This window comes from Lathamus discolor, chromosome 1 (assembly GCF_037157495.1).
Source record: "Lathamus discolor isolate bLatDis1 chromosome 1, bLatDis1.hap1, whole genome shotgun sequence".
Lineage (NCBI taxonomy): Eukaryota > Metazoa > Chordata > Aves > Psittaciformes > Psittacidae > Lathamus > Lathamus discolor.
The window spans coordinates 93494715-93521668 of record NC_088884.1 but is presented as its reverse complement, the minus strand read 5'-3'; the positions used below and the strand labels follow the sequence as shown (position 1 = coordinate 93521668).

General features: G+C 39.7%; 1 protein-coding gene across 1 annotated transcript; it reads right to left on the bottom strand.

The window, feature by feature from the left end:
* Positions 1-2123: 2123 nt before the first annotated feature.
* On the bottom strand, positions 2124-25507 carry METTL14 (methyltransferase 14, N6-adenosine-methyltransferase non-catalytic subunit). The gene is made up of 11 exons (XM_065686645.1): positions 25383-25507; positions 24877-24965; positions 24070-24157; positions 18931-19011; positions 17495-17582; positions 14199-14289; positions 12459-12600; positions 9887-9979; positions 8332-8448; positions 5513-5723; positions 2124-3662 (listed from the first exon to the last, which is right to left on the bottom strand). The coding sequence occupies exons 1-11, from the start codon at positions 25446-25448 to the stop codon at positions 3349-3351; spliced, it is 1380 nt and encodes a 459-aa protein (XP_065542717.1). The 5' UTR covers positions 25449-25507; the 3' UTR covers positions 2124-3348.
* Positions 25508-26954: the final 1447 nt, after the last annotated feature.

Sequence of the window (26954 nt, the reverse complement as noted above, 5' to 3'; positions counted from 1 at the left end):
ATATGGGGGAAGCATACAAAGGAAAATGGAAGTAGAGTCAAGTGAAAAAGATCTGTATAGAGAGTAAGAGGAAACGGGTAAGATAGGCCTTTCTGTGGAGTTATGCGGTTCAAATCAGACCCCCTTGCTTTCTGAACTCCTGGTGGAGCCTAGGTGTGGCTGAATCCAGTCTTGATCTCAGACTTGGACAATGGTTCATGTCTAGTGGAAGAAATAAAGGAAGTAAGGAAACACTCCTGTTGAGTCACAAGTTCAGACCAGATCCCCTTGCTTTCCAAATTCCTGCCAGAGCCCAGGTGCAACTGAATCTAGTGTTAGTCTCGGTCAGCGGTTTACATTTAAAGGATTACAAGTGTCATTTAGCAGCAGTTTGCATTTTTAAGGTGGATCTTATCAAGTGAGTCAACAGTTTTCTACACGGCTGTAACAATCTATACATGCATACATAAAGACATATAAAAGTATATCTGTTAAAAATTTCCCTTGAATCACTGGAATATTCATGTCTAATGGCTTAGTTTCTCAGCAGGTGAGAGCTGAGTCTCAAGTAGTGGAGGACTTCAGCCCAGGCTCCATCTTTTGGTGATGTTTCTTCAATTATCACAAACCTGAGAGTTTGCAAGCTCTGAGCAGTGTTCTACTCAGGGAGATTCTGGTCTCCACCAGAAGAGCTCAAGGGCCTCACTTAGTGTCTCTGTTTATAGGGTCATAAGATTATTTGCTTTAGTCCATAGTAAATCTCCATCCTAGCAAAACCCGAGTCAGTAATTAGTAGAATATTTTCAAAACTCCAGTAACAGTGGTACTGTTCCACTCAGGTTACAGTGAAGGGAAGGAGTATTCTAGGGCTGTCATGGAATGACTGATTATCCCTCCTCTCACTTCTCACTGTAGCCAGGGAACAGGAGTCCCTGGTATGACCCATGCCTCCCGCTTAGCCATGTAAGAGTTCCTGGTACTATCAAGGGACGCTTCACTATCCACCTCATTACACAAAGGCCAAGGCCTGAAAGGAATTCCTGAGATCGTATAGCAGCCCAGAGGATGGAGGTGGGGGGAACCACCACCACACATGCCCACAACAACTACTCAACATAGAGTTTTTGGTGCAACAAGCCCATGCACCACTATCTTACCTGTACAGGCGATCTATCACTGTTGCACCACCACATTCGGATTACACCCACCAGATACCTTCCTTCATAGAGGATATATACAAAGTTCTATTTCCTTGTCCATTAAGTTCAATTAAAAAAAGTACAGTCAATTGCTTGTTAACAGTACATACGTTCCACTTCCCTGGTGAAATTGGCCCAGCCAGCCAGATCTCATCTAACACCTCTGGAACAGTGGCCTTCTTTTCCTTACCCTACTTGAGCTATTTCAGCTTTGAGGCAAAAAAATCAGAAACCTACTTCTGCATGCTCAAAAGGGATTTATCTGTTTGTTGGTTTTGTTGTTTGTTTTTTGGTTTTGTTTGTTTTATATATATATATATTTATTTTTTAACAAGGTCATGTGCAATTGATTTCCCAAGTCACTGGAGTCTTGAGCAGCATCCCACCTTCTGCAAAGTGACACAGATACACATCTCAACAGTTACTTTTGAGTTTCCTTTTCAGTGTAGCCTGATCTTCTATGTTAAGAGTAGCATACACCCTGAATCATCAGCTATGGACAGGCAATTAAGACAGGGAAATAAGAATTAACATTTTCTACTAAATGAGAAAAAAAAAGATCTGTCACTCGCACAAAAGCAGCCTTCCTAAGTGTCTCTATTATTTACTTTTTGAGGAAGAACATGATTAGGGCAAAATCACAAGGTTTTCTTACTGTGGCACATAACTTCCATCAGATGCTGTTCCAGGTAGTCCTTGGCAGACATCACTGACAATTCAATGAGCTCTAACTGTCAAATACCCCCTACCCTAAATCCAGTCACTCTTCAGATGTGCAAATATAACACAGGAAAACACAAAATGTAAATATCAGATGAGTTTCACTGTACTGTTTCACTTTAGCAATAAAGAGGGGACAGCAGGGAGGAAACCACAGCAAAACTTAGCAATTCCAAAACCTCAAGGAGAACAAACCCACAAAATACTAGGAAAAGTATTTCAACATTAGTTTTGATAAACAAGTTTAATAATTCACTACTTTACAGGACAGTTATTTAAAAGCTAGGCTTCAACAGAGAAACATAACTGAGACTTAAAAGACAGTTTTCAAACATACACACCTAAACCTTTGAGACTTCAGCATGAAGTACTGACAAGAAGTTCGTTGTACATACCCAAGTGAATCGCGTTCTCTTCACACTGTACTCTGGAGCTGATCACCAACAGCCTACTTCCACTGTGTGGAGGGTCCACAGGCAAAGCACAACACTCAGTTGGATTACTGTGCCCTCCTTACCCAGAGGATTTGTCTTCAGAAGTGCTCGCTCTTACAGCACAGCCTCACATTTCCAATACGATCTCCAGCCAGGTGTTTCTACTACTTGCATTGCAATTGCTTGGCAATAAACTACCAAACGACAAGGCTACGATGAATAGATGCTTGGTGAAGACCCCTACTTGAGCAGCAACCCAGACCTATGTGTAGTTCTGGACTACACATAAATGCACAGCTTCCTGTTTTTCATGAAGCACAACACACGACTGCATAGAATTACCACTCTCCCCATGAGAGATGTGAAAAGTGAGTGCACATACACCACAAATGAAAAATAAACATGTTCCCTATTCCCAGCAATAATCTGGGAAATTTGAACCAAGCAAGAAAAAATAGAATTCTATTTATTTCATTTGCTCCTTGGTTTCAGAGAAGTTAAAACAAGTGTCAATATAGACACAGCACTTTTTCTTCCATGAGTAACAGAGCAAGTCCAGTATGGCCATGCAATTCAGAACCGCATTTCATGCCCAATCCACCATATTAATCCAAGTCAGTCCAAACCTGAACTCTCAGAGAAGAAAAAGAAATCCATGTTTTGGAGAAGACAACAGTTAAAAAAGCCTACACTTTGCACATTTCAGAAGGGAAAAGCAAATATCTTCACTGCAGTCCTAGCTGTGATTTGAAGAGATGGTACACTTTGCTCTGACACTAGAAGCTGCCAGGAGGCCAAGTGTAGCACTCTTGCTATAGGATGCAGGAGGTAGGTGAGGTGATGCACCAGGCCGATAACTGGAAGGCAGACTAACTGTAACTGCTTGCACCAAAACCAATTCTAAAAGTCACCTAGCTTGAGTCGCCAGAATAATTCACTTTAGCAAAAACATGACCAAGAAAAAGGTTCAGAGATGAGGCACAGGACTAGGGGAAGAAGCAATTACCTAACAGTGATCAGCGAGCAGGAAAGCCTCCTCTGTGGGTACCTCCGCGTCCCCCTCTGAAGCCACCCCTCTCACCCCGGAAGTTAGTTCTGTTCCTCTCTCTGCCCCTTTCTCCTCGGCCTGCTGAAGTCCCTCCTCTTCCTCCTCCCCTCGGAGCACCACCTCCTCGGTCAGACTTGGACTTGGGTGGCGGGGACTTGGGACGAAGTCTCTCAATCTCTTCAGTACAGCCAGTCAGGTGGGAATTTGGAGCGGTGAAGTATGAAGAATACGTTTCTGCATTGAAATTGCTGTTTGTGAGGGTGGGTCCTACAGTCAGCCAACCTAAGGAACAAAACCACAGTCAACAAAAGCAAGAACAAAATGCAGGCTTAAAGGCCATTCTTGTCTTTTTCCTGGTCAATGAACTCTCAAGTGATAGGGACAAACACTTACCTACACAGCACCAGTGTTGAATAGAACTGAAAAGGTGACCTCTAGGAAAGCCAGGGTTGTTGGCAAGTGAAGATTTCAGTTTGATTATTCTATTATTTCTAAAGGCTTCTTTATTTTCATTTTGTTTTTTTTTTTGTTTTTTGTTTGTTTTCTTTTTTGTTTTATTTTGTTTTATATCCATGCTGAGGTTTCACAAGAGTCCTTCCTAATTGTTCTTTCCTCTTATACTACTACAACAGTTTCCAGCCCCTCTAGGACCACACTAAACCAGATCAGGAAATTCATCCAGTTTAAAAATAATGTCCTCCTCCTCCCCTATAAAAAAAGGCATTTAAACTTGAATTAGGTAATTCTGCTTGCAGGAAGCAGTTGTGACAGTGCAGCCAAGAGCACAGCATGCTGGAAGCACGTATCTGAAAACCCAAAAACAATTCTGCTGAAGCCCACAATATGGAAACAGCTTAAAGAGTTAAATTAACCTGTCAGTGCACACTCAGTGGGCACTTCAGCTTCACCAGATGAATCAAGGCGGGCAGACAGACATTTACAGCAAGAACTTTCCTATTTATTCAGATTATAAGCTAAAGTAGCTAAAGTAGCAGAGGATCTGTGATTAATATAGGATTTAAAGTGTGCAATGCAATTCCAGGGTATCTACCAAATTTAGAAAACACAAAAGTTGAATTGGAATAACATGACCCCATAAGAAATTAACATATAAGAATTCACATACAACAGGACTGCAGTAACACCTGAACAATGTCTTTCTACCAAATAAAACAGCCGCCCCTCCACACACACACACACGCAATAGCCAACAGAATTAAGACTGACATCATCAGTCAACAAATAAAATACAGTTACCTTCAATCTGATCCATCTATTTCTACGCATTTTTTATTACACCAGATGCAGCATCCAGTGTAACACACTGGGTCTTCAGACACTGGCAACAGGACCAGCACTAAGCTCACGGGGATTTAAAAATCAGTTTAGAGAAAGAAATCACACTTCTCAGAAGTGTAAACAGATGGCACACGGGGGAAAAAAGAAATCTCAGCTGAATTCTGTTATACTTGCTGATGAGTGAAACACATGAACAAGCAAAAAATACTGGTGAACAAAAAACTTTGTTCTGAAAAAACTGGTAGAATTGATATTTGCCATACACTTTCCAAACAACAGTTCTGTGACTGACAGATCTTCATATAAACCAAAACTGTATCCCCTTGAGATCTATTGTCTCACCTAGGATATAGGTCTGCAAACCTCTTTAGGACCATGAAAGGAATTTTACAAGCAGAGATTTCTGTCTTGCACATGATAAAGACACGTTAATTTCTAGAGTTAGTGTGGAGTTTACTTCACTATTAAGTAAAAAAATAAAAGTTTAGTAGAAAGGAATTATTCAGAATTTTAAAATACAGAAATTGTGCATTTCCTTATTCCAGTAGAAAAAACATAATTTCAGCATTTATCTTCAGTTAGATAACGTGGAACAAACAAACGAGTAAAGATCTTAGTGTGTGAGCAACTACTGACTTCCAAAAATGAGTATTTATAAACCAAAACTTAACAGTAAGCAGTGTTAAAACTGGATTTGTGACTAGGTCTTGTCTCAGCTTCCATCAAAACCCATCAAGTGGTTTCAGATGATGGAATAGGATTATTAAATTGGAAGAGGGTTATTAAAGTAAATCAGAATTTAAGCATTTGACAAAAATAAACATGACAGTTACCTGGCCGAATTGTACTGTCCCTTCCAAAAAGATGAAGACGTCGTCGTCCAAGGCAGAAATGCTCAATGATGTGAAAAATCTCTACAGGTTTTTCTATATTGCCAATTTCAGGCTCTTCTGTGATGATGAGGTCAATATCAACATTAGCATGGATGAAGTCACCGTCTGTACTGCGACGCACAGTTCCCTTAATGCCCATGAGGCAGTGCTCCTATGCACATAGAACACATAATGGTACCTGTCACATGCTGCAAATACTGCTGCAGAACATACGCCTATGGTTTTAGCACAATGGAGAGAAAAGCAAATTGTGTAAGAGTAGAATCTACTCTGCCTAGAGAGAAAAGTCTGAAGCACAAATTAGAAGAACAGAATAAGCTGGAGCTACCAAAACAGCCTTTTGAAAACAAAGCAGAGACTAGTTATCTGGCCAAAAGATATTTGGACTTCTTCAATTACAGCAAAGTTAGAGCCTTAACTTTGGAAAGGCTGATAAATGACAAGGAGAAAGATTAAAAGGTGATGGCAAGAGTAAGGTAATAGTTAATAATTATGATTAATACTTGTATCAGCATTCTGATCCTAACTTTATTCATGTAAGTAATTTTCAAAGTTCTCAATCACAGAACAGCCAGTCAGGGAAAATAAGATGTACTTTTTCACATTGTAATTCCGCTAACAGAAGTAGCTTTCACCCTTAGATTCCTTTCTAGAAGATATCACTGCATCAAAAAATTAAAACCACTATCAAACTGTCAATGTACTCTCACTCCATCGGCATTAACATGCTCTTTAGCTGTGATAGGCATTTCTTTCCTCTAAAACACTGTAGATCAATTTAAGTGACTAGTGTGTAGCAGCTATGAATGAGGAATCACTGTAATTAGTACAGGATGGAAAAAGGGTTCTACATACTTATTTCAGAGCTTTGTCTCTGGGATTATTAAACTCAGATGAGGCATTTTCCCCAGTATCATAAAAAAAACTGATTCACCAAGTCCCACTAGATGGCTTTAAAAAAGGCTTCAGACAAGACTATGTAATCATTTCCAGATTTTTAGGAAGGCTTTTAACAGCAAATAAATACGAAGGGCTATATGAAGGTGCCCTATCAAATCTATGATGTTGGTCAAATGCACCCAGGCAACAGGGTTTCTGAACCTTAAATTTAACTAAATAAAAAGGCAGAATACTGCTCAGCAAATTACCCATCCAGCAAAGCCTCATGAATCTAGCCTTTGGAAAAACTAGCCAAAACATTTTCTTTCCTAACACATGGAATGTCATTCATCAATACCTTAGATTCTGTAACAGGTGGCACAGCATAAAGCATCCACCTAGAGGTGCCTAAACTAAACATAACAGGATAGCATTTGCTGTTGTAATCATTGGTAAATACATCTTGCACAACAGAATATTTAGTCAGAATAAGCTAGCTTGATTTTCAACATTTGTTTGACCTCAGCCCAACCCTTGCTCAATAAACAGAGAAATTCTCTAATACCAGAAACTATTTTTCTCAGTTAAACAAAGACATAAAGTCTCCCCAATACTCCTGTGTTAGTTTTAATCTCTCCCTTAGGAGTGAGCTACACATACTTGCAACACTATATGCAATAAACATACAATATTTATAAGTCTAAATAACTAATACAATACACTTTCAAACAAACTTCAGATTAATTTAAATGCAAGTCAAAGGAAGATTTCAGGTATCTAAAAGGGAAGATTATACTCCTAAAAAATGGCAAATCTGAGACAGACTTGATGTTTAATACTCATGAATGATCAGTGAATGTAGAAGGAGTCCTGAGGTTAAATGACACTTTTAATTCTTAACTCATCAGCCAACCCTCTGTATTCAGTACAACTGCCATAGTTACACCCACATATACCCAATTCTTTATTAATCCTACCTACATTTTTCTAAGTTTCTTAATAACGTAACAGCCGAGTCTCTTAAATCAGAACACTTTTTTCCTCTTCTCTGCACTGTCTTCAATACATGTCCTCACAAAAGTCTCCTAAGAAACTGTTTAATGTTAATTAAAGCAAGCTGACCAATTCTGCCATCTCTAGGAAGCCAGGCAATGCGACTGAGTTATGGTCCCTACCAGTCCTATATCTGGTTTAAGCTCTGGGGACATACTTGTAAGCATGTCTTTAGGAAAACTAGTCAGTCTTCCAGAGTTATTTTTATGAAAACATCCATTTATAACCTACAGTTTTAAAGACTTCTTTTGATGTTAAATTTAGTAAAATTCTACTGCTAATTTTAGTTCCATTCAAAAGATGTTCCTCCTCCAGCAAGTTTTGTCTGATCTGGAAAGGAGCTTGTATTTTACACAAAAGGTATTGATGACAGACTAACTGCTAACTTACCATTCACACGTAGCCAAAATGACCTAGAAAGCAAACACACTGCAACATACAGTAACATTTTCTATTCAGTTTCTATCTTCCCTCTCAGGATTTCATTCTTCTTCCATCAATCTATGAATCCTCCTCAGCTACCTGCATTTCAACAAGGCTCAGATGAGTACCATACTTAGTGGACTGCAACAGAAATCTACCAAGCAGTATTAAATGTAGATGAAGCTTCTACACTTCACACTGACTAAAGTCAAATGGGGACAGAATTTCATCATTCATCCTACGAATACATTTATTTTCATATAATGTACATTACAGAACAGAACTCTGAAGTCCTCATGTCTGCTTTCCTGAAAGCACGTCACCAGCTGCTCTGGAGCACTGGGCATTTTACCAGCATAAAGGCACAGGGTGGGGACAGAGGAGAAATTCAGACAAACCTTTACCTTGGTTCTTTGGAAAACAGCCTTAGGGTCAAGAGTCTTGGTCTTTCCAGGATTGTTCTTATTCGTTTTAATCCAGCAAATGTCCTCACATCTCCTGTAGCCCCATTTGCGTAGACACTAAATATTACAGACAGATAAAACAGTTCACACTACACCAAATAACCTAAACTGAACACTCATATAGGTACTGTATTTTCTTGAAGCATAGCTGGAAGAGCAATTTGTCACAGATAAATGAAACAGTTTACTGGCAGGACTGTACCACGGTTTTTCAAGCTGCTCCCCCCACAAAACAAAACAAAACAAAACAGCTTATGTGCACAGGCTTGTCTATGTGTTGCTTCCCTCCCCACCCCTCACCCCATTTTCTTAAATATCTAACCACTGCACAGATTGCCTTACAGAACTCTGCATGCCTTTTTACCCAGTGACACCTAAACTTAATCAAAATCAGTCTGAGCAACATAGTGATCAGCTGCCTTGGTCCTGTCTCCACTACCTCCTGCATTCTGATGATTTTTCATATCAATGTAAAATTCTATAAATGGGAAGATAAATAGCCAAAAGCTTTTGCTATTATTTTGTGGGTTTTATATTGGGGAAAAAACCAAAACAAATCAAACCCACCCCCCTACCCCTCCACCCCCCCCGAAGCCTAACAAAACCAAAAAACAAACCTACCACCAAAACCAACTTACATGACTTTTTAATCCTTAACTCCTGTAAGTGTAGTCTTTGAAAGGGAGGAAATTTGGTATTAAGGATTCAAACTAATTTACTCATTTGGCTACTGCTGTGTTAAAGAACTCTCCAGCTACTACAGATATCTCTAAAACCAAAATCAATATATCCGAAACAGCTACTTTAACCAATCTCACAATGAAAAGCAGATAAAGCAATCACATTAGTAACTGCCTGTTGTCCTTATACAAATGCTATATTGTTTTAATAGAAAAGCACTGCTCAAACTAAGCAAAGAACGTTTCAGCACAGCAAGAACCAACTGGAAATTCTTACTCCACCACTCTGAGCACAAGCAGTGCTACACTGGCACACAAAGATTACCCCAAAATTCCAAGATCTTACAGAGAAGTAAAACTTTGTGAAATTCACTAAGAATAAACTCAATTTGAAAACAACCAGTGCTAAGCACACAATCTTATCTCAATTTATGAAACTAGCTTCTTTCTACTAGCATGAGTAGCTCTGCCGGAAAGCTATTAAGGGCTCTGTTAAGAAAAAAAATAGTATCGTAAATGCACTCAACATGGCAACACGCATACAGCAGAACAAGACAGCAGTACAGCTATCTAGACTGTATAGAATTATACTTCCTCACATGGTCACAGTAACTTATCTGGAACATAACAGTATCTAAAACATTAATGCCAGATATACTTAAATATATCTAATACATTTAAAAGTCTGTATCCTCTACCACAGTAACAAAACATCTCTGAGCAGCTACAGCTGAGATTTCTATATAGAAAAAGTCAAGGATAAAAATAAACTCCTAAGCCTGTCCCTGATTAATTGAATTAAAACATCATCTTACCACTCGACCAAGATCCAGACCCTCGCCTGAACCGCACCACAGAAACACAAATGACCTTGGGGCTGCGATTTCTTCAATTTCCAATTTCATTATCTAATAATAACAGAAACAGAAGTGTTTATGAATTAAATATAAATTTCCTATTATATCAGGAAGAATAGTAAATGTGTTGAAGCATTACAGCAGAAACCATCAGGAAGCACTTTTATTAAAAATTTTAGTCTGTATACCATTCACAGCCATCCTCTTAAAATTGTTTTCCAGAAAGTATATTGTAAAAGTTAGTTTATCAGTACCCAAGTGCATGTTTCCAACATAGCTGATGACCAGCTGAATTAATTCTTTTTAACAGAAATTATATCTGCATAGAAAATTCCAGACTTAAAAGACTAATACAATCCACCACATGATTCCCCTCCACCCAAACCTCTGCTTCATTCTATCATCGCATTGGTAGCAAAAAGATTTAGCAACACAGCAATAATGCTCTGCTTCTTTTCAGCCCTGGGGTTACTTATATGAAGCTGGTGAAGACACATTATTAAAAAAACCTCACCTCAATTCCTATTATTATATAGGAAGACATTCTTTCCATTTTCTCTTTCAGGAAAAAAGCAGCAGGAATTTGCATGACAGTGGTCAACAATGACAAATTAGTGACATTCAGGGTGAAATAACTTCAGATTGAAAGCATCTGTTACTCATTACGAGAAGATGCATCTGTAACTTGCTGTAACATGAACTCAAGCTTCATTTTGTGCCATTGTGAAGGAAAATAATGCAGTAGAAGCCATTCTAAGAGGGTGTAATTCCCAGCTAAGAGGCTTACTCCTGCCCCAAACACTTCCAGGTTTTCCTTTTAGGACAGAATGGTTTTCCCTGGGGCAATGCTGCCCAGGCACCTGTTTTACCTGATGTAATAGAATGGCTAATACAGAAGCTACTTATTCCTTAACTGTACAGGTAAAGTTACCTAGTCCCTTGTCACAGGCATGAATGCCTTTGTTTCCAAATTCATTCCTTAAAAGGTAGACTGAATTTTATTTTGTTTCCATGATCCTTCAGTTTGACTGATTCACTTCTGAAGTTACACGTGTGGGTTTCAGCCTAAGGACAAACTAAACCTAGTTTAAAGTAACACTATCACTCTCCCCTTAATTGCATGGAACACACGAAAGAAAAATCTCAGTAACAACTGCCTCCATCTACTGATTCACTTGTATTATGACAAATGTGCTGCTAATGCAGACATAGTCCTGCATAAGTTTCAAGTAGGGTCTCTAAATAACATGTATTTATTAGTTGCATATTCCCATTCATGCCTGAACCTAAAAATTCCTGACACAGTTATACAAACATTTTTTTAATCTGCTGTTCCTCTCCACTCTAGATTGTCTGTACTGCTGTGAGGGTGGGGTTGGTTGTTGGTTGGTTTTTTGGTTGGTTTTCTGCTTTTTGAGTTTCCTTCCTGCCCACCCCCCCAATGAGTAAAGTGTAGATATATAGGGCAGAGCAAATTTACCACTATTTTTCACATTACAAGTTCTTTATTCAATGCTCAAGTGAGGGAATTCTCCAGTTCAATTTTGAAGGACAGGGCAACTTGACAGCAGGCTTTATGTCATCAAATTATTATGCTTGATGACATCCAGCACTTCATAGCCTCCAGCCTTCACCTTGCTTTTCCAGGGCTCACTTCATTGAAAGGGCAAAGCTATGGAACGCAGTTATATTATTAATACATCTATATAATGTTTACTTCTTTACAAGCATCTACATGCACTACTACAGAAGGAAAATCTTTTCTCTGACTCAATTCTCTAAATGTTCACTAGAGCACAATAAAACAAGAGCAGCAACAGTGATCTCAGAAAAGATCACACCTCAAACATTAAGAGTCCTCCTTGTTCCCAAAAGGGTCCAGAAATCAACATGACTTAAAAAAAATTAAAAAAAAAAATAAAAAAAAAAATCCTAATCTTTTGACATGACTAAACAGTAAGGGAACACATACATACAAGAAAAAAAATATCCACAAGCAGGTTTTATCTATTTTGTTAGGCTTCTCAGGATTACAATTGGCTTGACTGTAAAAATTTCCTACCCAACCAGTACTCTGGAGAAGGGAGGTATGTCACTGAAGCATACCCATCTCTTTTGCCTAGAAGACCAGCATATTAAAAGCATACCTTAAAAATCTTTTTGAGAATTTCAAGCAACAAGGGAATATTTACAATGGATACTCTGAATTTCAATAGCAAAAACCAAACAGAAAACTCACACACAGTAGGGGAAAACCCCACTATTATTAGATTTTAGTTTTCAACCAGGCTCAGGGAGAATAAAAAGGTAGATTTAATTCATTAAACTCCTCAAAAAACAAAACCCCCGTCTTTTGAGCACAAGTAGTGTAGGCATGCATACAATATAAAACTTACTTTTTATAAGAATCTAGACTTTTCTTCAAAAACAGAAGAACATACTTTATTTTTTCTTAGAGAAACAAACAAAAACCCTCAAATTTTTTGCTTAAATACATGTAGGAAATCTTCATAGCAAGAAAAATACTTACATCATCCCAGGTCCAGCATTTTTCATTAGCAGTAATGCCAGTCTCTCGGTAGTATTCTTCCAGTGGTGGTTCCAGGAGAATCACATCAAATTTGGACTTCAGTTCCCTAATATCAAAAGCTTCCAAATCTGCTTGTAAGTACCTGTTCAAACAAAAGGTGATCAATTGCTTGGACAAGCTCCAACACCGGTTTGAAAATTATACTCCACAAAGCACCTCCGTGTAGCCAGTTAAGAGCAGGGTCTCCTGTGTAGTCTATATAACTCATATGCACCAAGTCCAGCTGAGATGCATGACATTGTCACTTAACCTAGACTGGATGCTGTTGCATTAGTTTTTAAGTAGGCTTTCTCTAAATACACAACTTTTAGGATTCCAATTTAGCAAGCAGGAAACAGATGCCTGCACAGACGGTACAATACGTACAGAATCACTGAATTTTGTGTACATCCATGGACTGTATAGGGGAAAACTTCAACATCTAAGACTCAAATTCTCACTACCTGGCTAGCAGACTTCTGGTTTGCTTCAAGGTGTCCTATTTTTAGACTTGACATTTACTATATGTTATGTTCATAAGATTCTGAACACTGGAAATGTGATTACTTTTCACATAGTAGGAATGTATTTCTCTGTCCCTATAACAAAAGCCTAGTCCCCATATACACTTATTTTATTATACACACTCTCAAATGTACTCTTACGACTGGCCTCCACACCTGCCCACCACTCGCTGCTGCATCACTATGAAAAAAAATTACACTGCCCTCCCCTCAATACCTTTAATCTTAAAAAAGGCGATTAGCAGAGCACCACCTCCTCCTTCCAAACAAACTGAATGGAAAAGATTATTATTCTGTAAGCATATTTGTTATTATAAGAAGGAAGCATTTGGTTACTATTTTTCCCCTGTTGTGATTTAAGACTAAAAACACCAAAACATACCTCACTTCAAAATGGCAAACTGAGTTTTGTAGTTTGTGTCTCAGTTGTTCAAGCAACTATGTCAGAGGTTTTCGTGTGACTATCATGAAGTAATGCTATTTTACTCTGTACAGATTAGGACTACAGTATAAAAAAAACCATTAGGTTCAACATTCAGACAGGTTCAGATTCCTGGGGTAACACACAGCAAGCTTATACTGTGCCTAACATCCAGCAAAAACTCAAGAGGTAATTCAAAGTGAATATGACAGATCACTTCCAGCCAGCCTAAACGTTTTTTGTCTTAAACTACAGAGTAAAATCTGATTAATGGATACTAAGGTAATGGCTGAACATTAAACAAACAAAAAAAAAAAAAAAAAAAAAAAAAAGAGTTGTTAGGAGAACAACTAATGTTATATAGAGTCCATTTTTTTAAAGCTTTTCTTGTTACTGTAAACTGTGCGATATCATGAGATCCACAATCATACTGTGTTCTTTTAGTTCCCAAATTAAAGCCTGCTGTCTAATCTAAACTGACAGCTCTGTCTTAAAAAAAAACAAAGCTTTAGATACTATGAATAATCACAACTGGAAAAACAAACCAGTTTATATACCATATGAAACATCTAGATTGAACTAGCAAAATCAAACTGATTTTATTCTTCTGAAGTTTCAGTTGATTAACTTGCATATAAAAACAAGACATAGAAAATGTAAATTCTGAGCAGATGCTAAAAGACTGAGATTTGCAAAGCAGACAGCTAACTTCAAACAGGTCTGGAGAAGAAAGGCATTTTCCACAAGAACACTTACATGGGAGGAGTGTTAGATTTAGATATCAGCTCATCCTTCAATCTGATGAGCTCTCTAAGTTTTGGGTATTCTTCAAACCTATCTGCTAAGCCTAAGAAGAAGAAAACACGAAGTTAACAACTACTTAAGAGAGTAAATCTGTATCAATTAAGCATTGCCCAGTATTCTGAACAGGTCACAATGTTAATACTTAGCCTCATTTTAATTTTTGTTAGAACAAACCAAACCCTTCAAAGCAGCTTTTTATTTAGTACTTCATAAATGACTCCTTCCTTCACTCAGTTAATTATGGCTGTTACTGAATGTAGTGTCTGTGCTCTAACCTTCTCTAGAGCACTACAGTGATCAGGAGTTCGCAACCCCTTCTATCAGAAGGAAACAATCTTTCATTTAAACTCAAACTGCCAGAATGATGAGATAAAGTTATTTTGCTATCCCCTATATCCATAAGTTCATATTAAGATCTGATTAACACTCATTTACAAAATACTCTTTTTTAACCTTTGAAGACTATTTCTAAGGCAGCAGCTGGGGTATGGCTGGTTCCCTTTGGCAACCTTTACACTGAGATTTGGTATTCTGGCATCAGTCATGAAGATTTGAACACATGTATTTATTGGGTTCCTAGACTTCTCTTTATGTTACTTTCCAAATCTTTCGTATGCAAAGAATGCAAAAGGGAGAATCCTAATTAGGTTTTCTTCAGCAAATTTAAAAAAAAAAAGAAAAAAAACCCAGACCATCAAACTTTTCACAGAATCAACCAGATTGGAAAAGACCTTTAAGATCATCAAGTCCAATCACCACCACCCCAGCACTGCCAAGACCATCACTAAACCATATCACTGAGGGCCTCATCCACAAGGTTTTTTAACACTTCCAGGGATGGCAATTCCACCACTCCCTAGGCAGCCTGCTCCAATACCTGATTCAGTATATTACATTTCCCCTTCATAGAGACAGTATGTTTTGGTTATTGCTAGCAGTAGAATCAGCACAAACCAAAAAAGGTACCATTCCCACCTCCTGATCAGTATCAGTTCAACTAGTAGAGTTATTTACAAAGTTTCACATTCATTCAAATTTACCACTTTCGGTGGTACTATTCCATGGGGGGAGTGGAAAGGAAGAACACAAGACACACCACCACCCAAACCCATAAGGCTTCATTCTTCTCCTTATTTTAGTTTTAATTTCAGGTTCTGAACTCCCAACCCTAGGACAGAATCATAGAATAGCTTGGGTTGGAAGGGGCTTTCAGAGGTCATCTAGCCCAACCCCCGTGCAATGAACAGGGACATCTTCAACTAGATCAGGTTGCCCAGAACCACATCCAGCCTGGCCTTCAATGTCTTCAGGGATGGTGCACTCACAACTTCTCTGGGCAACCTGGGCCAGTATTTTACCACCCTTATTGTAAAGGAATTTCTGCCTCAAATACAGCCTGAATCTCCCCTCTTTTAGTTTAAAACCATAACCCCTCGTTCTGTTGCAACAAGCCCTGCTAAAAAGTCTCTTCCCATACTAAGCAGCTGTGTTACAAGTACGGTTTGGGGTTGGGGGGCACTTCTCGGCGGACTAGACTCTAACTAGGCCATGAAGCAAAGACTCACTTCTCGTCCCTTTTGCTTAAGAGTGAAAGAAGTAAAAGAACCAGCAGATCCTGGAGCAAATATAATCAAGGAGAACAGCAAGCAACAACAGGATTACATTGGTAAAAGCGAAGTTGTTAGTATCCAACCTCACTTTCTCTTATTCCAAGTGCATAAAACACCCAGAAGTTACTTTCATTCTTTTCCTTATATAATACATAACTTAAAAACTATGTTCTCCTGATTTCCAGTGCAAGTCAAATACTCCTGACCAGCAGAAACAGAAGTCAACTATCCCCAGTTAAACAAAAGATGTAAACAAATTTTCCATCAAGATGAACGCAGTTGTTAAAAAAAAACCAACCAAAACAAAAACAAACCACCAAAATGAAAAACAACCAACAAACCAACCAACAAAACAAAACCCAAAGGTCCCTCCCACACTACCAACAGCAACATCAGAAAGATACAACTGGGTGTTCTGAAACAACTCCTTCCCTACAGCTTTTTGTAGGGTCACATCCAATTACAAAGAAGCACCTAAGCAGAGGTTTGATCGTCATATAGAAAATGTGTGCTAACCAATATGCAACTTGACATAACTCGTGTCTAATAAAGGGTCTAGACTAACCGCTGCTGACATGTTCATTTCCATATTAACACTCTTACAACAATCTGTCCTGTCCCTTCCCAATTACTTCTGTGGCAGAGAAGTCAGAGTAGATAACACGGGCTTCTCTATCTTTGTGATCATCTTATGTCAAAGAACAGAGTATATATATTTCATGTACACAACTGTGAAGCCCAGGGGCTTTTCAGATAAAAGACATAACTGAGTCAAAACACCCAATTTTTCTATTAAACACCCACGTGTGTTTCACAGAAGCATTCACAAAAAGAGAAGAATTAAAACAGACTGCTTCAGTAAGCAAACAAAACCTGTTTGGACTGGCATCTATAAACAACACACTTGCCCTGACAGTCTTAAACTTGATAAAATACAGAGAACTGTTGCAAAAATAAGCACAGGGAGGTGTCCTGCTTTTTTAAATACTAAATAACTACCAGGCACCCATTCTGGGACACAAGACCAAACCGTGCCTTACTTTTAGAGAGATTAAATTCAGGCCTAATAAGATCTCCATAACAAGTTCAGTAATGGCAGGATAAACATAAACTTAAAAAAATAACATCCTTTAAATTCAGTAATGTGTTGGCCCTTCTGACAAGCTGTCAGCAGCTACATAATTTAGCTGGCAAATATTATCCATATTGCTTACTGACTTAAATATAAGCATTTTCCATACTTTACATGCTACATGCATTCTTGGAGGCAATACAGTCCAGGAAGCAGCTGAGCTCTAAGTCAGTTATTGAAACTTCCAAAGGTTCAAAGATCTGCTCGATAGACTCATCTACTTCCTGGAATTAAAAAGAGCTCAGTTTTGAAAAAATCCTCCTGGTTAAATACCTTCAAGTAAAAACAAGAGTAAGAGCAGCCCCGGTAACAATCACCTCCTAAAAGATTGAAAATAAAATTATTCATATAAATACATATATTGATATGTATGCTTACAGACAGACAAAACTATGAAGTATATATCTATATGCATTTCCCAGTAACTGTAAGGAATTAAAATGAGGAAGAAAAAGGAGCACTACTGAATAGAACCAGTTTATATTCAAACAAATACTACAACATACCAACATCTCTGATGAAGTTCTGGGGTCTGTGTCCTGTATCCACGAAGTGCTGGCAGTAATCGTTGTGTGGGTTTAAGCTCTGAGTACCCTGGAGAACAAAAGGGAGTTCAGTGAGCGCAACAGGGAGGTAAGTGGACATATGCACACAAATACTGCATGTGTTAGTCTGATAAATGAGAAGGTAATAGGTCGGGGCTTTTTTTCCAACATGCCTTTATAAGCTATGCTAGTCAAAACCATACAATCATAGAATAGTTAGGGTTGGAAAGGACCTTAAGATCATTGAGTTCCAACCCCCCTGACGTGGGCAGGGACAACTCCCACTAAACCATGCCACCCAAGGCTCTGTCCAATCTGGCCTTGACCACCATCAGGGATGGAGCATTCTCAGCTTCCCTGGGCAACACATTCCAGTGCCTCACCACCCTAACAGGAAAGAATTTCCTCCTTATATCCAATCTAAAATTCCCCTGTTAAAGTTTTAACCTGTTACCCCTTGTCCTATCACTACAGTCCCTAACGATGAGTCCCTCCCCAGCATCCCTATAGCCCCTCTTCAGATACTGGAAGGCTGCTATGAGGTCTCCATGCAGCCTTCTCTTCTCCAGGCTGAACAGCCCCAACTTTCTCAGCCTGTCTTCATACAGGAGGTGCTCCAGTCCCCTGATCATCCTCGTGGCCCTCCTCTGGACTTGTTCCAACAGCTCCATGTCCTTTTTATGTTGAGGACACCAGAACTGCACACAATACTTCAGGTGAGGTCTCACGAGAGCAGAGTAGAGGGGCAGAATCACCTCCTTCGACCTGCTGGTCACGCTCCTTTTGATGCAGCCCAGGATACGGTTGGCTGTCTGGGCTGCGAGTGCACACTGCCAGCTCATGCTCATTTTCTCATCAACCAATACCCCCAAGTCCTTCTCCACAGGGCTGCTCTGAATCTCTTCTCTGCCCAACCTGTAGCTGTGCCTGAGATTGCTCCGACCCAGGTGTAGGACCTTGCACTTGTCATGGTTAAACTTCATGAGGCTGGCATCAGCCTACCTCACAAGCTTGTCAAGGTCCCTCTAGATGGCATTCGTTCCCTCCAGTGTATCAACCGAATCACATAACTTAGTGTTGTCAGCAAACTTGCTGAGGGCGTACTCAATCCCATTGCCCATGTCACCGACAAAGATGTTGAACAAGACCATCATTGTGCTTTTAGTTCAAATCAGGCCCACCATTACTATGGCTCATTGCAAGTTGACCCAGATCTTTAGTCAGGTTAATACCAGCACTACTTAAGAGTTGTATCTTTCACAGGAAACTTCCATACTTGTGAATTCATGTTCATTACTTCAGCCTTCAAAGACAATTTCAAATACCATCAGTTGCAGAAATATTTTAATACAACCATGTCAGCTGTCACCACACTTCTAATTGCAAAAGCAGCTCACCTTAAGAAAGGTACTGGAATCTTTGTAAATCTCTTCTTCATAGGGCAGGTTTTCTTCATCTTGCTGCAGCTCTACTTCATCCTTGAAAATAAAACAGGGATGACAATTATGAAGATCATTCTTTTCCTCTCCTTATTACAATTCTGCTACTCAAGGAAGGATGTGGGCTGTCTGCTAAGAGAAGTCTCCTACAACAGCAGATCATTAATGATTCCAGCTCCAGTTTTGGAGGAGAAAAACACACTACTTATTTCTAGAGGTCTGGTCTACTCTTAATAAAGAGGAGAGTGTTATTGGGAAAGGTGTCTGAAAGAAGAATATAATAAGAAACCCTTAATTTCCTTTCCAGACCCAGACAGTGTAGGCAGTGCTTTACAAAGGCTGGAACTTTTAATCTTTGTCTCTCCAAAATATCACTCCTTGGACTAAAGAAAATTATTTATTTTGTTTCAGCTCTTCAGTAGTAGAACGTTTGAACATTTATATTCTTTCAATCATCTCTTCTGTTACAACCTTATCAGCTGAAACCACCTCCTCTATATAAATCTGTTCAAGTCACACTTTGCAGAAAGAGCACGTTATAAGCCATTCATTGAGACTGTGAGACTGTTCTTAAAAGCAACTTTAAAAATGCCATTTTATAGTCTTAGAATTTACAGAAAACAGGAATTGTAATGCATTTTTTTTTCCCCCAGTTAGTGTGTCACCGACTGCTCATTCATTCGATTTCTGGAGTTCAGAAATCTGTCACACTGACATACTCTGAACATCCAACACTGAACTTGGAACAGAAACAAAAGAAGAGAGTCACTTCTTTATGTCACTTTCTTGTTTTCCTATTGATCCTGAAACAACCTAGAATATATATTGTATAGAAATAAAACTGAAGAACCACTAAGGAATATCATCTATCATATTTTAGTAGAATGCTTACACTCCTTCAATACATTACTGATTACAACACAAATGCTTTATCAGTTAACACGGTGCTTCACGTGAGGAGAAAAGCAGTCTCAAGGATGAAGTTTTTTTTTTTTTTTAAAGGACATTTTAACACACTGAAATAAAAGGAATGATGAAGAACCAGATTTTTCATAGAAAGGAACTCGACTTCTCCCCATTGACACACATCTTAAGTTGAAGTCTTCTTGCTTGACAAACCATATAGCCTTCTGCTTAACGATATAACACGCTTGGCTGATGTGAGGCAAGCAGTCGACATGGTCTACCTTGATTTTTCCCAAGAATTTTAACGCAATTTCTCAGAGCCTCCTCCTAGAGAAACTGATGCATTACAGTCTGTGCAAGTGATCTGTGCAGTGGCTGAGGAACTGACTGACAGCCTGCACCCAGATGGTAGTGGTAAACAGCCCCTTTTCCAGCTGGTGACCTGTCACTAGTGGGGTCCCCCTGGGATCAGTATTGGGCCCAACACTGTTTAATATCTTCATAAATTATCTGGATGATGGGATCAAGTGTACCCTGACCAAGTTTGATGATGACAGTAAACTGAGAGTGGAAATGGGACACTTCAGAAAGGAAAGCCATCCTTCAGGAAGACCTGGATAGGCTGGAAGAGTGGGCTAATAAGAACCTTATGACGTTCAAAACTTCACTGAGAAAAATCAGACTTTGGAATAATCTCTCCAGGGAAGTGGTGGATTCCCCAACACTGGACATTTTTAAGATTTGGCTGAACAGGGTGCTGGGCCATCTTGTCTAGACCATGCTTTTGCCAAGAAAGGTTGGATCAGATGATCCTCAAGATCCCTTCCAACCTGGGATTCTACAATTCTATGAAAAGATGCAGAAAAGAGGCTACTATTACTGCTGCATTTACCCTGTGCTACGTAAGCTTTCTGCATGAAGAATGAAAAAACAAGTGTTCTCCCTAGTCTGATCCCCCTAGCTATGGAAATCTTAAAATAAGCTCTGTTTTCTTTCCAGCTTGGAGCTTTGAACAAACTTCTGAAATGCCTGGTGGGATTAATAGGTCACAGGTGAAGAACTTCCAGAGGTTTAGGTTTTGGTGTTTCGGTTTTGCTGTTGTTTTGGGTTTTTTTGTTTGTTTGTTTTTTTTTTGTGTGTGTGTTTGTTTGTTTTGTTTTTTTTTTCCTTGTTTAACCAGACTCAAAAAAAAAAAAACACCCAACAAAACCCCAAAACAATTGAAAGCTTGAGTTTCACTAAAAACTGCTTAAGCAATCATAAGCTTATGCATGTGCCCCTCTTCCATCTTCCTCTAAATTTTAGTCTTCTGATGATAAGCACTTGTTAGATGCCTACTTCTGAGTCATTCAAGTTCTCTTCATGCCCTAGTAAGAGATTAAAAAAAAAAGTGCCTTGTGACCGCAAACAAAATTCCCACACCGCCAAATTCATCAGCTTTCAAAGGGAAAAAGGACACAGCCAAACCAGAGACAGAATAAAAATAACCGTAATACAAGATACAACCAAACATAAGATAATAGGTTCTTGTACATTAACCGTCTTTGTTTTCCAGATTATGTATATTGTTGCTGAGTTAAGGAAACAAAAACTACCCATAATATTCAAGCATATAGTTTTTTCAAGTGACTAGAGACACATTCAGCAATTATCACAATTCAACCAAGGAAGATTTTTCAGCCTCCAGAATAATGACATCGAAGTACTCTAAGCTTGCAGGCCACTACTTGCAGTAACAAAGTAGCACAGGACTGTATCAAATTAAGCTGGCAGACAGCAAATTTGAATCACAGGTATTTTTTTTACTTCATAAAAAGTTAAAACTCCCAAAGTCTTTGCCACAAAAGGCTGGTGATAACAGACAGTAACAAAGGTTCAAACGATTGAGTAAATTCACCTGGGGGAGGGGAGAGGTGGAGCAAGAATCACAACTTTCAGAAGGCTATGAAAAGCCCGGGAGTGGCAGCGGACAGTCTAGTCCCATTATCTGTCACTTCCAAATACAGGCCAGGAAGCTCAACTAAACCTAGTATATACAATCATACAATAGATTGGGTTAAAGTACCTTAAGATCATCTAGTTCCAACTCCCCTGCCATGGGCAAGTACACCTCACACTAAACCATGTCACCCAAGGCTCTGTCCAGCCTGGCCTTGAACACTGCCAGGGATGGAGCATTCACAACTTCCTTGGACAACCCATTCCAGTGCCTCACCACTCTCACAGTAAAGAACTTCCTCCTTATACCCAATCTAAACTTCCCCTGTTTAAGTTTTAACCTGTTACCCCTTGTCCTACTGCTACAGTCGCTGATGAAGAAAGAGTCCCTCTCCAGCACCCTTGCAGGTCCCCTTCAGATACTGGAAGGCTGCTGTAAGGTCACCATGCAGCTTCTCTTCTGCAACACTGCAAATCAGGGTTTTACACATATGAGCCACTTCACATTGGAAATACTTGCCTCTAATTTTCCTAATAAAGCCAACAAACTTACAATATTTGTCTGCAACACTAACAGTTAAGTTTATTACTACTTTTGTCTAAAGAGTATTACACACAATCCAACGGAGCTTGATACCATAAGGATCTAGATTTTTTTGTATCAGTTCGTATTACAAGAGTCAATTTAAACAGGCTCAAAGTAGCAGGGAAAAATTTCCACAAAGACAGATGGGATTTTACTAAGTTTTTATCTCTTTGCCATTCGAAAGCTAGCAACATCTGCAGAACCCACCTGATGACGCTACTATAGATGCTCTACTTGGAGGCTTCAAGTTTCTTTAATCTATTAATCTCCTTAACTGAAGTTGGTCCCAGGTAGTATTATTAAAGTATTTTTCAATTTCAACAATATAGCAAGAAACTGGCAACTTGCAACTGGTTACAGCCCACCTCATGGCAAGTCTTCTCCACGCTAGTGGAGAAAATGTTAATAATCATATACTCTGCCAACTGAAGTGACTTATCCACATATATTTTTACAGAAAAAAAAAAGGTTGTTAAGCACCTACTTGGTGAAGGAGTAAAATAAACCAATATGAACTGATGTGATTATAAAGACTCCACAAACAGTGCACAAAGAAAACCCTTATTTGAGTTGGCGACTTAATTGGTTTGCTACATAAGATATACAGAATAACACTTAGCATGTTTAGACTTGGGGGGGAAAAAAAAAAAAACAATCATCAAAAACACATTACCTGTCATACATTACCTTTTTGCTTTAGTGAGACACAAGATAGAAATTTTTACCAAAACATTTATAAGCCTGAACACAGATGTAATGCTGCCAAGGCCTCATATTTCAAAAATTACTATTTTTAAGCATCCAAGAGAACAGCAGACACTGAAATAATATGTGACCTTGATTATATTTAATCAAAAAAGCAAGGTTGTTAGTACAAGTTAAAAAGGGAGAGGAAGACATATACTGCAACAAGATCACAAAGCAAATCAGAAACACAGCTGTTTCATAATCATGCCTTTGCTTAACCTCATTACCACTCAGCTAAGAGAACACATTAGATATGAAAAAAAGAAAGCTGTTTGTAGCTCTTGGATGAGCATTTGAAAAAATGGAGGGGATAAGTTTTACAACCACTTATTCTTCAATGATAATGGAAATGTCTTGTTTTGGTTTTTTTTTAAACTGAACATTTCCTGGATATTTTGAATACTTAAAAGTATACCCTAAGCCAAGCATCTTACTTCCATTTCCTTAGAATACCTCATCTCTTCCATTCACCCAGAACTGCACTCCTTTGCACCTAACAGGCAGGTAGGAAGACACCCTCTGTCTCCCTGTATTTCATCCAGTGGCCTGTGCCTCTTCTGACGCAAAGAATTTTTGTGTGTGTGTACCCACATTTTACCACTTCTTTCCACACAAGACAGCCATTCCCACTATCACCTAAGCTCACCTAAGAGCAGCACTAAATTAAGCCTCCAAACATTGGGTTCTGAAACAAGTACAGTGCAATGCACAGAAGCCACATCTGAAGAGAAACGCTTAGTGTCTATGCCTCCCTAGATCTCTGCAGTGGGATACATCAAGAGAGCCACCACTGAAGGACATGTAATTTGAAGTGTCTGTAGACATCGCTTTTATTTTTATTCATACACACACATACATGTATTTTGTAAATCCCTCAGAGACCCATGAACACCAGAGAAAACTACTTTTTTTTTTCTTACCTTATATTCTTCAATCTCTTCCTCATCAGCTTCTCCCTCATCTGGATATTTGCGTTTCGCATTTGGTGCGGAAGTATCATAAGCAGCCCTGTATACACCCAAAAAAGATCCTCATATAAAATCATTTCTCTCTCCAGAGGGCACATTTGAGAGCTCTCTGACAATCTGCCTTGACTACATTTCTGTTACAAGTTTGAAATTTTTTTGAAACTTTGTGTATGAGAAGTTGCTCCTTTCTCAGTATATTTGAGACCAGCACAGCTTTTTAAAGACAGGACTCCTGAAAACAGGTCTATCAATTCCTCACTTTTCTGCTCTAAAAGGTACAGCTAACTTTTACCAAAGCAGTGCATCTACAAAGTTAAGCCTGACCACACAAGAGAATTACTATTACATGTGAGAATTAGTAAGTAGTAGGTAGTCTTAGACATGCCTACTGTTCTGTAAGAACTTTCAAATTGCCCTGTAGCTGCTCTAATCAAAAGCACAAAGGCTCTAGGACAACGCAGCAAGCATACACTAAATTCACACCTCAGTTTTGCTCCACGGCAGCTTTTTAACATAGAAAGCAAAAGTTAACCTTAATTTCCAAACTACTATTTAACGTGGATGTCTAAACCGCACTCACCTTATTCAAAGGTCATATCTAAGTAATTAAAGCATTTTATTTTACTGGATTGTATGTTATTCGGTAATCTAACAGTAAGATTTTTTTTTTATTTTTGGAGTACAACCTCTACCTACTTCAAAGGCTTGTATTACTGTTAAACCCCACTAATTTCAAACAGAAACTGCACTGGTACTGACCTGCACGTCTCTCTTGTTTCGGCGATCTCCCTCTGGTCATCTTTACTGTTCAGCACGGCACCGATACTGTCTGCATTTTCAGCTCCTAACTGAACAATGTGCAAGGCAGATTCAAGCCACAGCTCACACTGATAAGAAAACCCCAGGCAGTAACGATCGAAGCCGAAAAGTCCGCTCGTTAAGCCTGACCGACCCTCCCACCACCCAGGCCTGCCTGCAGGCTGGCTGGAGGCGCCAGCAGTGACCACCTCTCCAGTCTCAGCCGCGGGTCCAGACCGAGCAGCGCCCTGAGGCTCGCTGCTCACCTGTGCCCCCCCGGCGGGCACCAGCGGCAGGGCCGCTTCCTGCCGTACCGACGAGCAGCCTCCACAAAGGCCCACCCGCCGCCGGCAGCGGCGCACCCGCTACATACGAGGCTGCACACGACAGCATCCCCCTCAGGCGGGGAAAGGGCGGCCCCCAGGAGCCCGAGCGCCCGGCTCGGCAGCGGGCGGTGCCGTCGGTACCTGCTGCGCCAGGAGCTGCCGGCGGAGCTTCTGCCGCTCCCTGATCTCCTGCAGGCGGCTGTTCATCACCGCGCCGCCGGCCGCCGCCACCCCGCGCCACGCACCTCCCGCCCCGGCGTCACTTCCGTCGCTACGTCGATGGCGCGGCCGCCAATGGCCAGGAGGAGGCGGTGGCGGCGGGGGCTAGGCGGGGTCGCCGCGAGAGGCAGTCGTTCGCCGCGGGGGCTCGGCGTGCCTGGGCGCCACCTGTGAGGGGTGTGCGTCGAGCTCTGAGGACAGCTCTGAGCCGCGGAAGCACCGGTGGTAAAGCACGATGTACTGGCTTCCAGACGGGAGGGAAGCCCGTCCCCGGACTCTTAAGGAGTGGCTGAGCAGGCTGCGTGCCTGTTTTAGCGTAATTTAAGTGTTTTCAAGTATAAATGTTAGATTTATTTTCAGTCGACCATCGCAGTTTAAGTTTTAGCACTAACTGCACGCAAACAGCTCTAAAAAAATCTTCAGGGAGCTCTTTTCAGTGGTTTAGTCTCCAGCATATTTCACAGCTGTGACAGTTACTGCAGTTTGTTGCATGTTGGGGGCCGTATCTTAGTTTTACATGTAGCTGGCTTTTCTTTGTCATCCTCTCCTGAGGGCAGAATGCTGCTTCTCCTACGCATCTCTTGCACAGTACATTCTTTATATCCAGTTTCAATATCCAACGTAGTTATTTGGAGGTTAACCTTTATGTTTTGTCTCCATCTGTATGGTTGTTTCATGTTCCCGCTTGAGGGAGTTTAGCAAAATCTTTAAAGGATTTTTCACCTGAGTTTTGGTTTCTGTCCCACTTCCTCCTTTCTCCCCTCTTATGTCTTTGAATGTATATAATTTATATTGCATACTGATTTTTTATTCTGGCAGCTATTCATACAAGGATGATGACTGAAGTAAAGGCCTGCAGTCTAGGTTCAAAAGTTATGCAAGAAACTTCAGTTCCTAGCATCTCACAAAAGGAAACATAACAAAAGAATAAATAAACATGATAAATTACCTCAACAGTTGCAATTAATGCTAATGTTTGCACTCCTGAAATAGACTGATAATTGTAATTTCCTGTAATTGTCAGGCCCAAAGATGTGGACAAGAGCTGAAAAGTGAACATTCGGCACTTTGTTAATGGAGTGTGGTGTGCCTCTGGTGGTATCTTTAGTGCCAGGTACCATCACACTTTCATGATACAAGCTGTTACTCTTGGGTTTTTTTAATGTATGGTATATATGTCAATGACATTATGCAGATCAAACTTAAAACTGAGGAAGACCCGTGAAGAAAAAGAAATTAGAGTAGTGCAGACTAAGGTAGAAAAACTGTTTCCAGCTACTCACATTTCTCAGAGACAGTGTCCTACAAAGATGATAAAGCTTTTAAATGTTAAAAACCAAAAATACCAAGAGGTGATTTTTTTTAACCTCTTTGGGGAATGGATCACTAGTTATACCGTGCTATCTATGGAAATGTTGTGGCACAAGAAATGCTATCTCATACTACTGCATGCTTCTTTCATATTGTTGGCTATAATGAATACAACAGAAATCT